Source organism: Drosophila arizonae, chromosome 3 (assembly GCF_054131065.1).
Source record: "Drosophila arizonae isolate 15081-1271.41 chromosome 3, UAZ_ARI_1.0, whole genome shotgun sequence".
Taxonomy (NCBI): domain Eukaryota; kingdom Metazoa; phylum Arthropoda; class Insecta; order Diptera; family Drosophilidae; genus Drosophila; species Drosophila arizonae.
In genome coordinates, this window is record NC_142923.1 from 10,627,960 (window position 1) to 10,644,095 (window position 16,136).

The window sequence follows — 16,136 nt, forward strand, 5'->3', positions numbered from 1 at the left end:
GGCGTGCGTGCGGTGCGGGGCGTGGTGGGGCATTAGAGCAGCAAAAGAAATAAAGTAAACTGAACTGAACGTAAAGATAAAAGTGCTCGCGGCAATGAGACGAATACAAAGACAATGATGAAGCCAACGTAGATGACAACCTGGCTAAGAGAGTGGAATGTGGCATGGGGCATGGGGCATGGGGCATGTGGCATAGAGACTACCGGCAGGCACGGTTATTTATCACTGCATAGCACTGCTCGGACAAACGCAACAGAAAAGTAACGGCCCGTTATTTACATACTAAGTGCTACTTCAGAGCAAGCGAAAACTCTTAACAGCAGAGCAATCTAAAGTACCCATATTCACATATAATTTATGCATAAATCTGTAGAGATGTTTATTTTTGCTATATCATAGTCGTTATCGTTAATCAATAGCGATTATTTGCAAATAATTGCTAGGCCAATGATACACACCTGTAAAGAGATGAGAAATGAAAATCAGCATGAATATAAATAGAAGAAGAAATATTAATAGGTCATACAGAAATCAAGTAAAAATGCTGTACTATGGAGTGCCTGATTAAGGGATACACTGATTATATTATGATATTACGATAATATTAAAAGCTACTTATTCAAGTTAAAAATATTTTAAACCCAAATATATGTTATTCATGTTCTTTTCCTTAATGCGTTTCTCCGATTATTATTCAATTTGTTTCGAACTCAATTCATGGTCCATATTATCCTGTTAGTTGAGCAAATAAATTGCTATGCGAGCATTGTCGAGCGAAGCTTTAAATAATCGAGCTGAAAGGTCTTTACGAATAGAAACAAAATAAATATTGCGCCCCCGAGTTCTGAATTTGTTGTTGTTGTTACGTTGATTTGTATTTATTTTGCCGTTTTTTTTTTTTTTTTTTTTTTTTTTTTTTTTTTTTTAAATCTTCTTTATTTTTGTTGGTAACTTTTCAGTTGCAGTTGCAGCTGTGTTTTTTCTTTCTTTAGACATGGTAACAATTTATTTGCTAGTTGCTGGCAAAGAACGGGCAAACAAAATGCGACTGAGGGAAAAAACAATTGTTACAACATTTAAGGATGCCAACGACGAGGACGAAAAATGGCAATAAAGAAGCCAAAATCAATGGAAATATTCGCGTTTGGCATAAATTCACTTTGGCTGGGGCATGATAGCCTCTATGGACCAATACTCACACCCCTCACACCCAAAACCCACATCCACACCCACAAAACAACATTTGGAAATAAAACTTTGTAACCCAGTTTTTCGGTTCGCCAAAGGATGGGCGGGCCACATGTGGGCGCACACACACACAAAGCATTCTACTTGCCCCTCTGCCTGGAATGTTGCCAGCACACTTTTTGGTGTTCGATATTTTGCTGTTCGTGAAGCGGCAGGTGTGCGTGCGTATATGTGTGTGTGGGCATGAGTGTGAGCGTCGTTTGCATTTCGGCACAGCTGCAAATGGCGGAAAATGAGAAGCCAAAGGAAACGACCGGCAACAGCAACAACAACAACAACAGCGGCAACAAAATTGGCGCTCAGAGAACTTTTATTGTTAGCAGCAGCAAAAGACACAAAAAAAAGAAAAGAATAAAGAAACATTTTTGAACGCACTTTTTTGCAATGCTACGATTTCAAACGACCCTTCGGACATGTGCGTGTGTGTATGTATGTGTATCTGCAGTTAAATATTTTATGAGCTTTCGTTTGTCTCTCTCGCTTTCTCTCACTGTGTGTATGGGTGTGGGTTCCGTTTCGTGGTCGTCGTGTTACGAAAAAAAAATTTTTTTTTCAAGCAAAAACAAAACATGCACAAAAATTTTCTGTTGCTGTTTGCTCTGCCTGTGCTATTGCTGCTTGTACATTGCCCTCTCCCACTCTTTCTATCTCTGTTTCTCTTGTTTGCCCCCCGCCTTGTCTATGTGGTGCAAAACTGCTACAAACATGCCCTGTAGCAAATTTATTGAATTCTCGCTCAGCAACAGCAGCCAGAAAAGCAACTTAATTTTCAAGTGAAACTTTGTTAATGCTCGCCATGTGCTCCAAACAGCAAAAAAGTGCCTCACAGACATTTTCAAGAGCCAGCGGCCAAATACCCGACCCAACCACGCCAAGCAACAATAATAAACAACACGACGACGAATGGTGGCTCTGACGGTTGATGTTTGCTCTGGGTTGAGCTATGTTTCTGACTGTTTTACTTTAGCAAGTTGAGAGACTTTTGGTTTAGGTGTCATCGTAGCTGATAGTTAAATAAGGCAAAATAATTTCATAAATAAAAAAAAAAAAAAATATCTTGTCAGAAGTGGGATTCGAACCCACGCCTACAGAGTAGACTGCGACCTGAACGCAGCGCCTTAGACCACTCGGCCATCCTGACTACTGACTGATCGCCGACCAAAGCGCCACACAATCTGAAGCAACAACAAATTCACATGTGACAAGAATTAACACATCTGCTGACTCAGTAAAACGATAAGCGGAAAGCTTAAAGCTTTACAAAAGTTTTTAGAGTGAACCAATTGTTTGTAAAAAAAAAAAAAAACATTTGAAGAAAAGCTCCAAAACTAAGAACTAATTTTAAATTGCTAAAAATAAACATTTAAAGATTGTATCTCTAAAATTACATATATCTGATCATAAAAAAAAAAAATACAAAGGGAATAAAAATTATTTTATATTTTTATATATTTACATGTAATTGTGATAACTTAAAAAAATACTAATGAAATAGACGATTATAAATTTTGTTGTAGATTATATTCAAAAGCTTTTAGCTTTAATTTTAAAATTTTAAAGTCTCCATCAATGTGGGAAAAAATCTAGCACTATGATTACAAATTTAAGAATGCCGTTTTTTACTTTACTAGCATAAATAAAACTACAATAGAAGTGGTTGAGGAGGTGGCGCTGAGGCTGCAGGGGGGCACTGGCAACTGGCCCGGGTGTATGTAAGTGAGACGGCAAATCAAAGTCAGTCGCGCAACCAAATGGGAAACATTGTTCTAAAACAATGAAAATACATGGTAAAAGAGGAGCCCTGGGCCCAGAGCCAGAGCCCAACTGAGCCCGAGAGCTAACCAACACACAGCATGCAATAAAAGGCAAAAGTGGAATATGTGCCACAACGCTGAACAGATGCCAACGACCAGCACACATATAACAGAGCCCAAACAACCCCACTCTATTGCACCCCCCTCCGAGCTACCTCACTGGAGAGTCCACTTGAAACTTTTGCGCTATTGTGCCCCCAAGCGTCATGTAGTGCATTTTTATTTTTTTATTTTTTATTTTTTTTTTCATACTACTACTAACTGCAGCTTCTCTGTAGACTTTTTATGTTTCGGGCTCAGTGAATCTTGGCTAGGCAGCAGTTCTGCTAGCTACGCCCACAATACAAAGCCCACAATACATGTATATACATACAAATATATATATATACATATAAATACATACATGTACATATGTATGTGGAGCACATGCAGAAAAATGAAAGGCTGTAAAAAAGTTTTGAAATATAATTGCTGCTGCTATTGTAAACTCCATTAAATTTATAAAGTGGGCAAAGTTTTTTGTTTTGTATTTTCTCTTATTCCAGTTTCGTTTTTCTTTTTTTTTTTTTTTTTTTTTTTTACGCCTCTTTGGAATATGAGAGTTTACAAGCATTGATTAATAGTTTTATTGTATTATTTATATAGTGGCTGGCCATTAATTTTGCATTTTAAATAAAAGAGCAGCACTCAATTAAATATGTGGGTCGCGCCCCTCTATGGCCCACTGTGCAAAGTGCAAAAGCTCATGCATGTTTCATCTGTATTTGTGTGTTTACATGCGCGCATATGAGACTAAATAACAATAAGAATTCTGTTTTATTTAAGCCGATTTTATCGGTCAATTGAAGGCACTTTAAGCACAAATCAAACTTTAATTATTTTCTGTGCATTTAATTATTTTGAATGGAGTTGGAATACGTCATTAAAGTCAATGATGAAAATATTTCAATGTAGAGATATTTTTAAAATTTATTTTTATTATATTATGTATATTTTATGAATACATAATTATTAAAAACAATGCCTGTTGATATATTAATTTCTCAATGCATCTCGCTTCTCACACTTGGCATCCTTTTTAACCATTGTACTTATATGCAATATATTTTACATTTAAAATTTAATAGACATAATCCATATATAATGTTTAAATACATTTCTCTACTTTTCTTACTTTACTTTACATATATACACTTAACATAAATGCATCACATTATTGTTATACTTAACATACTTTATGAGTACTTTACATACTTTCATGTTTAATCCATTGTGATTAAAAATATATATATAAAGCAATAAAAACTTTAAGTATCGAAACTATATACTTGTTGGCTTATCAGCCCTCAAAAAGTCTTGTGTGATCAACTGTCTGGCGACTGAGGAAGGTCAATGCTTAGATTAGAACTAATTTACTGACGTCTTCACGTTTTGAGCGTTTCAATATTTCGAAATACAAATAAAAAACACTGCGAGCCCCCATCAATGCAAAAGTTGCCCAACAACATTGAGGCGTCAAAATGTCTCTAAGGCCCAAACCTGAGTGGAATACGAAAAAACTTGGTCGAGGCTGGCCCCAAAAGCGAAATGAAGAGCCCCAGAATGCTGAAATGTGATAGTATTTTCATAATTTTGCCATTTGGAAAATATCTCACGCATTTGCAATTATGTGCGGATTTTTCATTTCATTTCATTTTTTCATTTCATTTCATTTACGTTGCGGCTTTCGACCCAAACGAGAGACCACAGTTGGTTACATAGCCAACAGCAACCTTTTCCTATAAAAGAATTTATATATGTTGTTTTTTTTTTATTCTGCTTTTTTCCCCTTTTTTGGCATTGTTGCCTGTTGCCTGCTGGCTGTTTGCACCATTTTGTTGCACATTTATGCGCAACCACATTTCAAAAGCAATAAATTCTGCAGTTTTGCTCGGCAAAAAAGAAAAAAAATGAAGCATAGAAATTGGCGAAGAAAACTTTGCTCATTTGCGCGATTTTGATTTTTTTGTTTCAGTTCCTTCTTTTTTTTTTTTTTTTTTGCTGCCGCCTCAACTAGCAAAAATAAATTAAGGAATAGCACACAAAACAACAAATTCAAAGTATGGCAAACTTTTCATTGCTGGGGTAAGCGCTAACACCCAAGTAAAAACATTCAATATTTTAATAAAAAAGAAACTTTTTAGCAAAACATCGCGCATACTATAGAAAAGCTGGCTGGAGGCGTATTTACTGAAAGTCGATTATAAAATACCTTGTATAAATGGAATTTTATAATTATATTTAAAGCCAATTTTAATTATATAGAAATGTATATACATAAATAAAAAAAAAGTATATATATTTTAAATTAAATATGTGAGTAGAATTTCATAATGAATTTTAAAGCAATTTGCTAAAAATTAAAAAGGAATATAATTAAGTAAAATAAATTTGAAAAATTGCATAAAAAATGAAAAAGTATTTATTTATTTTTATTATCAATCAAGCGTTCCCAGCCTACATATAAACAGCTGAAAACGAGATACCCAGCTTGCTAGACTCTCAACACTGGGTATGCCAAATACTTTATACAATTTCGTTTTTGTAAATATATATATAAATATTTCACACGCTTGTTATAGCAGCGAGAAAAAAATGTGTTTTTCTTTTCTTTCATATTTTGTAGTGTTTTTTACACCCAAAGTTAACGCCACGCCCGCCCGCCCCTCTTGAAAGCTTGTTATTATTTTATTGTACAAGCCGTAGTTGGCAACAATTTGCAGCGTATTCCCACGAAATGAAAATTCCTCTTGAGCCTCGCCATGAAAATTAATTGCGCATTTATTTGAGTGAGTTTTGGTCTTACCGGAAGACTTCCTTACAACTGGCTGAGTTTTGTTTCACGCTTTGTTATTGCTCAGCGCTTACTTTACGCATTTCTTTACCTTGAACATTGCAATGCCAGCAGTTGCTCAGAGGAAGAGGGTGTTTCAGGCGAACAAGAATTCTCATACAATGGAATATACATATATGTGCACACATGTACATACATATGTATGTTTAGATGGCAGCGAACTCTTGTGTATTTGTATTGAGAGGCAAGCCTAAGCTAAGCTAATATATATATATATTTATATATGTATATATTCAAGCTGTACAATTTTATAACATAACACAACATACTAAGCTTATGTGCCTAAAGTCTAAACATTTGCACTTATTTGGCCCGCAAATGGAATTAATTATAATTTAATTAATTTTAAATAATATATATTAATATATATATTGCTATAGAAAGTACAGTAGATAGTTATATTCAAAACATAAGCTATATAGCTATCAGCTAATGAAGAATGTGCAGTAAACAACTTTCTAAACAGCATAGAAACAGTTCTAGAATATTTTCGTGAAAATGACATTTCAAAATTTGCGTACAACAACTGAATGCCACAAGAATTATATCAGAGTCGAAATAAAATATGTGTCTATATTATGATTATCACCGCATAGCGTCTGAAAGTCGGCGAGTGTCAAATTTATTATAATCATTATTCACGACATGCTGCAGTCCGTATAGCGATTACACAACTTTGATATTAGCAGCGACTACGTAGGAGCTATGCACTTGGGGTTGCCGGCTGGGGCTTATCGCATCTGATCCAGCGTGCAATTCAGGGCCGGGGTAGGTGATAAGTGCGAATCGGACTGCACATAATTGGTAATTAAATTATGATGATTGCTATTTTTGGCTCTGTCATGACAATTGTCTGATGCTGATATGGTGCAGTGCCGGACTTGATTGGGTATAAAAGGCCCAGCTGCAGCACGGTTAGAGCAACAGTCTTTAGGTGTTTGGAGCTGAAGCATACCAAAGCCGGAGCAGTAGAAGTGAACGCAACGAGAATGAAACTGACATTAGTTCTTCTTGCCCTCGTGGGCTGTGTGGCCGCTTTCAGCGTGCCCACCTCAACAAAGGTGAAGATTGCCGACGCTGAGTTCTTGAAGAAGCAACAGTTCTTCTTCGAAATCCTCTACCGCGTGGAGGATCCGTTGATGTTCGAGGAATGGATCAAGATGGGACAAAAGCTGGTGGTTGACAAGGCACAATACAAGGTAAGTTTAACAGATCGAGCTCGAGCAATGGAATGGAATCCATTGTTATAACATATTTTGCACTGCCTGCAGGAGTATGACTTCTATATGGAGAAATTCTACGAGTCCTACAAACTGGGTGCCTTGCTGCCTAAGGGTGAATTCTTCGGTGCCCTGGTCAAGACCCATTACAAGCAGGCTTATGGCTTGTTCAACTTCTTCTACTACGCCAAGGACTGGGCAACCTTCGTTAACAACGTTGCATGGGCTCGCATCCATGTGAACGAGGGCATGTTTGTCTACGCTCTGACCCTGGCTGTCATCCACAAGCCAGAATTGGAAGGATTCATTCTGCCCCAGATCTATGAGATCTTCCCGCAGTACTTCTTCAACAGCAAGTTCGTGTACGATGCCGAGAAGTTCGACTATGATGTGTGGAGCAAGCTGATCATGTACGAGAAGGAGTACAAGGATATCCTGTACAAGGATGTTAGCGAGTTCAGCGACAACTTCTACTTCTACACCAAGGACTGGAAGACCTGGCAGTGGTGGAAGATGATGGGTCTGGGCGAGCACTGGTACGTTGAGGATAAGTTCTTCCTCCGTGAAAACGTTGCACAGTACAACAAGGATCCCAAGTACACTCAAATACTGAATGGCCTCTACAAGTTCTACATGCCCGTCGACTATACCCGCGACATTGACTTCTTCAACGCTGAAAGCAAACTGAGCTACTTCACCGAAGATTTGGGCTGGAACGCCTACTGGTACTATCTGAACATGGACTACGCTTTCTTCCTTGATGGCAAGCAGTTCGGTCTGGACAAGGATCGTCGCGGAGAATGGTGGATCTACAATGTTCAACAGATTCTGGCCCGCTACTACCAGGAGCGTTTGGCTAACGGTTTCGGCGAAATCCCAGAGTACTTCTGGTACAAACAGGTCGAGTATGGCTATGATCCTCAGTTGATCTACTACAATGGCATTGGCTACAGCTACCGCAAGAACTACTTCGAGTACCAGACCTACGGCAAATTCGACATGCTCTACCAGATCCAGAACTTCTTCGATCGCATCAACAAGGTGATTGAGACCGGCTACTACAAGACCGCCGACGGTGTTGTCATCGATTTCCGCAAGCCCGAGGCCATCCAATTCATTGGCAACTATCTGCAGGGTAATGTTGATACCTACGACAAATACTTCTTCAACTACTACTATGTGCTGTCTCATATGTACTTCGCTGATGTTGACTACTTCGATTTCGAGGTCTTCCCCAACGTGTTCCTCAACTTCGAGACCATGTTGCGTGATCCCTTCTTCTACTCCTTCTACAAGAAGTTCACTGATGTCTTCTACAAATTCAAGTTCTATCTGGCACCCTACACCAAGAACGATCTTACCTATGAAGGCTTCAAGTTCACTGATGTGGCCGTCAGCAAACTGGAAACCTACTTCGACTTTGTGGACTTTGACGTCACCAATCTGCTCAACGACAAGATGACCTTTGTCGATGGCAAGTTCGTCTGGGACAAGACTCTCCTCGCCCGCCAGGCCCGCCTCAACCACAAGCCCTTCAACTTTGAGTTCAATATCGTATCCGACAAGGTGCAGAAGGGTGTGATCCGCGTCTTCCTGGGACCCAAGTTCGACGAGTACGGTCGCGTCATCCCACTGAAGTACAACAGCCAGAACTTTGTGCAGATCGACAGCTTTGTCTATCCCTTCGTTGCCGGCCAGAACACCATCAAGCGCAGCTCCAAAGAGTTCACCTGGACCGCTGAGGACCGCATCACCTACACCGAGCTCTACAAGTACGTCATGCTGGCCAGCGAGGGCACCTACGACTTCCCATTGGATCTGAGCGAGCCACACAACGCCTTCCCCGATCGTCTGGTCTTGCCACGTGGCTGGGAGGAGGGCATGCCCATGCAGTTCTACTTCTTTGTCTCGCCCTACACCGAGAACTACGAGCAGTTCTCCAACTTCGACTACACCTACCAGTCCGGCGTTGGCTCCGGCACCCGCTTTGTTGACAGCAAGCCCTTCGGCTATCCCTTCGATCGCTCTGCCGAGGAGTACAGCTACTTTGTGCCCAACGCCTTCTTCAAGGATGTCAAGATCTACTATGTCGACCAGTTCGCCAAGTACTTCGAACAGAAATATGACAACTACGGTACGTTTGACTACTCCATTGTGTACTAAAAGACGCCAATCGATTTAGCTCATAAGTACAATGTAATGCAATACCAAAAAAAAATCTAACCAAAAAAAAAGGAACTAAAACTCAAAGCTAAGAACAACAGCGAAATGAAATGAAAACCAAGGTTTCAATAAAAGTATATCAAGAATATAAACAATTTTTGGTCTTCTTATTTGATGAATAGTATCAGAGAATAACAGTGAAGAGAAGAGAAAAAATGTTCTTAAAAAAATATATGAATATTTAAGTTTTGTTTTATTAGCCGAAAACCTTTTGAGTAATCGCAAAATTTTCTATGGAATGAAGCAATTGAAACTTTATTCTGGGTCTGCTGTTGACATAGTGTGGGAGAAATATATATACGCTAGGTATATGATACCAAACTGAACTATATATTATAAAGAAAAAGTATATATTCATTCATAAAACCAAATGGTATTGATATATAATAAATTACATATCTTTAATGTGCACAAGTTTAATAGACGACTTCAGGCAAGAGCAGAGATATTAAATTGGTTTCACTGCCGCCTTATTGCACACAACAATAATTTGGGGTAAAACCATTTTTGTCGAATGGCAGACAAACTGCGCGACCACCCGATTCTGTGGCTGTCCTCGGCAAGTGCTATCTCTGTTGCGCTCCTTCTGGTTGCCTGTAGAGGCAATGCTGGTTAATGTGTCATTCGTACCGCAAACTGTTGCAACGTCGTTGCTCTCTGATTGCATTCGAATCGAAATCAACCGCAAAAACTAATAATAAAGTTCAAATGTTAAATGTGGCACAACGAGAGGCTGATGCACCACCAGTACAAATGGCGACTTACACCGCCCCCCCCAATGCCAATTCGATAACAATGCGGGTGCGTTACTCGATGCACACACACCCACACACACCCTCACACAGACAGACGGACTTGTGATTGCCCATTCCGATTGTAATGTAAATGAAGTTATGCTCGACGGCTTTGATGTGGCGCCCAATTGCCGCCCATTTCGCAATTGAATCATGCAAGACACAAGTATGCCCCATTGCCAGTGCGTTATCTGAGCCGATGTGGCAACCTGATTCGGTAACGATAATTTACAGTTATGCCAACCCAATGCCAGCACGCGATTATTACCATCTATCGCATCTGCATACGCAGTCAAATTCGTATTCGCATTCGCATTCGCCATCGCCATCGCATTTGCATTTTCGGTTGGAAACAGCAGCTGATTACAGATTGCACATTTGGATTTTGGGTTTGGGTTGCGGGTCTGAGCTGGATCCTTCTTTGGTTATGAGCCTAATGTTGTTTGCTGTGTGTGGGTGTGAGACAGAGGGCGATAGAGACACACACACACAGAGAAAGTGAGGAGTGTGGAGTAAGGAGCGTGGTTCAATTGATTACGGTCCATCTATCTGAAAATTAAGGCTAGCACAGCGAGAGGCGTATATGTAGAGTGAAACCAGCCAGCTATAGAGAAGATTGAACTATAATTTAAAGCGATTATTAACCAAAAATAATGAAGCGCAGCGATAGCTTTACCAAATCAGTAATCAGAAACAAAGAGCAACAAAATAGCTACAGTTCCATTCAACCTTCAGACATGTAATTCCGTTACCTTTAGCCACTCAAGTACAAACTAATATTGAAGCAAAGAGTTTCGCATTTCAACTTAATTGAACTCCAGCGAACTATCCGTCAATATCATATCATAACAACGTTGATACTCTGTGTCAACATCCATTAAAGTTCATCCCGCTGATGTCGTTCATTGTTAAAGGCATCAAATTTCAGCTAAATGACTTTTGTGCAAGTGCCTGACGCGAGTCTTTGGTTCGCCTCAATTTTGGTGCGACTTTTAGCCAAACAATATGAGAAACATAAATATATATACATACATTCATACATAAATATATATATACACGTATCTATTACAATTACTAGAACGGATCGCTTGAGGCTGTGCACAGCATGCAATATTTTATGGCCCGTTTCATTCGGCTTTTCCCCCAATGAATGCCGAGCGCTCTGCGGCCCTGGCAACGTGGCTAATCAGAAATAGTTCCCTGGCGCCCTGGTCAGACAAGCAGCCGTTCGTCCGACTTGGTCGAGCTTATCCAGCTGGGCATGTCTGTCTAATGCTGTGCTGCCTTGTTGGCCATGTACTTTGTGTCTACAATTTATTTCAGTCATTTTAATTGATACTGTCCCGTTGATGCTGCTGCTGCTGTTGGCTGAAGTGCAGCTTCTTGTTATTTGTAACAATTAATATCCAATATCTGAGCGCTGCCATCATTAGTTTTTGCCAGCCCCACGGCCCACTGTCTGCCCTGTGGATATCTCACTCGCTGAGAACTACAAAAACTGATGATATCAATGAACGAGCTATAACAAAGGCAGCAGCCAGGACTAAGTAGGCAAGGAGTCATCCATGCTAAAAGAGCGAAACAAAAAAAGAGAAAGAGAAAAGTGAACAGAATAAAAGAAAAACGAAAGACGATTCCTTGTTGTTGTGGTTGATATTGTTGTTGTGTCAGGCTTTGATGCTGCATTTGACAGACCATTTATCATCGCACTAATTGTGTATCATTAAAAAAAAAAAAAAAAAAAAAAAAAAAAGAAAAGGGCGACGCGACAGGGCGCAGCAGCGCCGATGTTAATCCAAAGGGAAAAACAGGCTCAGCTCGCTGCCTGACGCTGACAATGGCAACGCCGTCAGCGACAGCAGCAACAGCGCCAGCGACGGCGGCAGAGGCAGCGACAGCGGCAACGGCACCAACGACAACATCCATGACAGTGATAGAAATCTGTGGCAAGCAGATTAAACGTGTTCGCCGACAGCAGAAACTGCTTTGGCGGCTGAGCGGGGTAAAATCAGTTGGCCATAGAACAGTATTTGTCGCTGGCATACGGCCGTTGTAAAAGTCAGTCACGATTATCGCCACTTAGCCACCCGCTAAGCACTACAACCTCCATTTCATCCCATCCCACCCCAGTCACATACACAATGGACTCAGCATTTAATGCAAGTCGTTAAAATTTCCGAAAATGAATTTAAGATATTTGAGTGATATTTTAGAGTTAATCGAAATTAAAGTCTGATTGATTGTATACTAAAAAAAAAAAAAAACAAAACAAAAATGAGGAAAAAATTCTTTCGATTTAATAGATATTTACTAGCGAAAACCGTGAAAACTGCTTAAATTTTTTTTTTTTTTTTTTTTTTCGTCTAACTTTTTGATTTTAACTAAAGTAATTTAATACAAATTAATTCGACAAAATTATGTTTTTGAAATACAAATTTAGTGCAAATATATGTAATAAAGTAATAGTAATTCTAATAAATTTCAAGTGCTCGTAAATATTTGGAAACTCCCTCATATTATCTCTTGAATTAATTATTCTATCTGAGTAATATTGTATTCCAAACGCTTCAAATTTTGTTTTAATTTGATTTTTATTTACGTATTCAACCCTTTTGTTAAGATACCAAATTTTCATGGATTCAGCAGTAAATCATAATAATAAAAAAAAAATTAATCAATAATATTTTGTGCTTATACAACTCAACTCAAATTAATTACTTTCTTTCTCTCTTAATACCTAAGTACTCAAAAAGTTCTTGCATATATTTCTCCACTTCTTGAAATTAACCACCTCTATTAGGTATTATGTCTTGACCACCTTGATCACAGCCAAAACACTCAATCGTCATATAGACAAGTTATTCAATTGATTACAATTGTGGTCGCTTTTTGACAAAGCTCCGGCTTTGTGGCCATGTTTTGGTACAAAGTGCGCCAGTAGACATATAAATGGTATCGATAATTTGTAAGCTGTCAAAACATGTCAACTCGACTAGATCCGCCCCACTGTGCTGCCAAACGAACCGGAACGACATAACGACAGACAGTTGATGAGTGCAGAACAGAGACTAATGAGAAGCGTGCGCCATGAATTCCGATAAATGGCTAACACAGCAGCAAAATCGCTGATATAGATAGTACTCATTGTATACATATATAGTATACACTCTATATATAGCATTTCCTGCCTTGGCGCCATTGTTGCCGCCCACACGCGCAAATACATAATAATAATAATAATAATCATAAAAATTCAAAGGCTTTCCATTCGGACAATGATGATGGATTACGGCTGTCAACTAGCCAGCTGCCCCACTCACTCTACCCCTCTCTCTATCACTTTCTCTCTCTCTCTCTCTCTCTCTCTCTCTCTCTCTCTCATTCACTCTTTGACTATTACCTACTGGCTGTGGAAAATTCTCTGACTCATTCATTGTGCGCCTGATGAAAATGTTAACGTCGTTGCCAATCACTTTGTTAATCCATCCAGTGTGGGTTACTTGATTTGCCCACACACACACACACATCTGCTCCATTTGCCCCAATCTGAAGCTGTAGCAGAAAATCGAAAACAATTAAGCGCAGCTTTCCACGGTATTCCGCGTGCTGATGAATCACTAAATTACCGGCCAGCAAATCAAAGGCAACTCTACGCCAAAGTGGAGCACCCAAGTGGAGGCAACGAAGCCAAACCCATACGCAAGTTGTCACGTAATACATACTAATTAATATTGATATTTTCCCCCTCTTTTTGGGGCAATATTTTTCTGCTTAGTAATGAGTTTTTGATAGATAAAGTCAGCTAGTAAATACGAAAAATCAGCATGAAAGACAGTTTTGCCACCCATCCGAAAATTCCTGTCGGCATTTGTTTGGCTGAGTTTCATAACGAGGCGTTAATTGAAATGCCCGAATTGCAGCGTTGAACCGGGCCAAGATTAACTTTTAATGAGCTAAATGAAAGCAATTGAAGGTGCTTGGCTAAGTGACGAAATATGAATAAATGTGAATAACAATAAGAGAAGGTTTGACAAGTCAAAGCATAACTCAAATATGCAATAGCTGAACAATGCCTGTCTTGGCCATGGCAATTCCCTTAACTGGCCCAAAAAGACAGCTGCGTGTGCAAGTTATCTGCGTCAGACTGTCGTAATTAGATTATTATTATTGGCCAGTGTTGCAAAATCTGTCTGTGGCAAATTAAAAAGCCCAACAAGTACGAAACAACACAGAACTATAAGAAGAAGTAGAAGAAGAAGAAGGAGGAGGAGAAAAATAAAGAGAAAGAGCTTTGAATCGATTGTAACACGCTCGTAAAATGTTGAAGCAAATATGTGGCAGGATGCGTGTTCGGTATGCCAAATGCATTTGATGGGATTGCTGAACGGCTACAGCGGGCCAAATGTGATTCAGGCCAAGTCGTTGCTCGCTGCTGCTAGCTGTGTGACTATGTCTGCGATTTCTATTTGTTGCTGCCATAAAAGCAAGGGACAAGCGCAATAAAAGCATGAAATGTGCCTGGCACGAACCACGAAGCTGCTGCTGCTGTTGTTGTTGTTGTTGCTGTTGCTGCTGCTGACTGATGCAAAACAATTTCAAAAACTGATAACAGCGAGCGGCTACAAATATTTAATGAAATCAAGGATGCCACACGAGCAACAACAGCAGCTACAACAACAACAAATGCAATTGTTGCATTATTAATTTGTATTATGCGCAATTGTTGAGCTCGGACGCACACACACACACACACACACATGAGGTAGCCGACCCTTCGCCTGCCGCCGCTCATGCGGAAAAATGGGAAGGAAATGAATGGAAAATGTGTGCTGAGGTGAGCAGCAGAACTCTGCCGCCAGATAAGCATATGTAACGGTTGTCGGTTGCATGAAATCATAAAAAAAAAAAAACAGAAAATGATGGCAGGAGAAGCAGAAACCAGAATTATGAAGACAACGAATGGGATATGCTCTGCAAAAGTTAATAAAATATGGAATCCATGGTGTTCTATGATATAAAATATAAATCAGCAAGATATTGAATTTATATATTATAAATATAATTCACAAATAATCATACTCAAACGATGAAAGGCGTCTTGAGCAAAAATTCATGATTTGTCAGGCGGGATGTAGCTAAAAAAAAAATTATTCCAACTATAGTAAACTATAGAAAATGTGTAGCAAAAATACAATATGAATCAAGTAGCAATAAGCTAAGCAACAATGGAATGCGATCAACTATATTATGATATGTGATTCTCTAAATTGGATTATCAAAGCAAAATACCCAGCGCGAGAGTATAAAATACATTGGAGCAGCAGCAACAACAACTGCAGAGTGAGTGCGGAAAAGCCAACCAATTTTCCCAGCCACAGAGCAAGTTGGTCGTCAGTGCGGGCAAAGGTGAAAGGAATGCGGTAATAAAAACAACAATTGAACACAGTTATGATTGAAGTGGAAGTAAAACACAAGCGGCACAAAGGAGACACGGCGCAGAACACAGAACAGCAGACGAACAGCAGCAGCAGCACAAAGTGCCAGCCTTCATAGTCGTCGTTGTCCTCGACGTCGTCGTCGTCAATGCGGAACTATGCACCAGGGGGTTGGCTCCGTGCCTCTGTGACTGGAACTGTGGGATAAAACTCCACCAACAGCCACAGCAAAAGCAGCAGCAGCAACAACAGCAACACTACCACCACCACCACCACCAGCACCATCGACATCACCACCACTACAAGGATAACCCAGAGCATCCCTAAACGAGAAAGCTGCTGACGTTGGTTTTGTAATTTGTATCGATCGATTTTGATGTTTTGTTACTTCAATGAGAGCCCATCGCATTTACCAAACGTACGTGATACACGTTAAGAAAACTTAAGCCCGTACAATGATAAGAAATGGACAGGTCAAAAGCAAAGGCAATTTGTGGCCAAGTGAAGTA

General features: G+C 39.5%; 2 protein-coding genes and 1 non-coding gene across 8 annotated transcripts in view; 1 reads left to right on the plus strand and 2 right to left on the minus strand.

Annotated features, from left to right (window-relative positions):
- Positions 1-16,136, minus strand: part of LOC108609655 (semaphorin 1a) — a 179,259-nt gene that overhangs the window by 73,415 nt on the left and 89,708 nt on the right. The window lies entirely within an intron of this gene.
- Positions 2,307-2,389, minus strand: TRNAL-CAG (transfer RNA leucine (anticodon CAG)). Its single transcript has one exon. It is a non-coding gene; the product is annotated as a tRNA-Leu (tRNA).
- Positions 6,867-9,493, plus strand: Lsp1gamma (Larval serum protein 1 gamma). Its single transcript, XM_018003245.2, has 2 exons — positions 6,867-7,154; positions 7,227-9,493. The coding sequence occupies exons 1-2, from the start codon at positions 6,945-6,947 to the stop codon at positions 9,336-9,338; spliced, it is 2,322 nt and encodes a 773-aa protein (XP_017858734.1). The 5' UTR covers positions 6,867-6,944; the 3' UTR covers positions 9,339-9,493.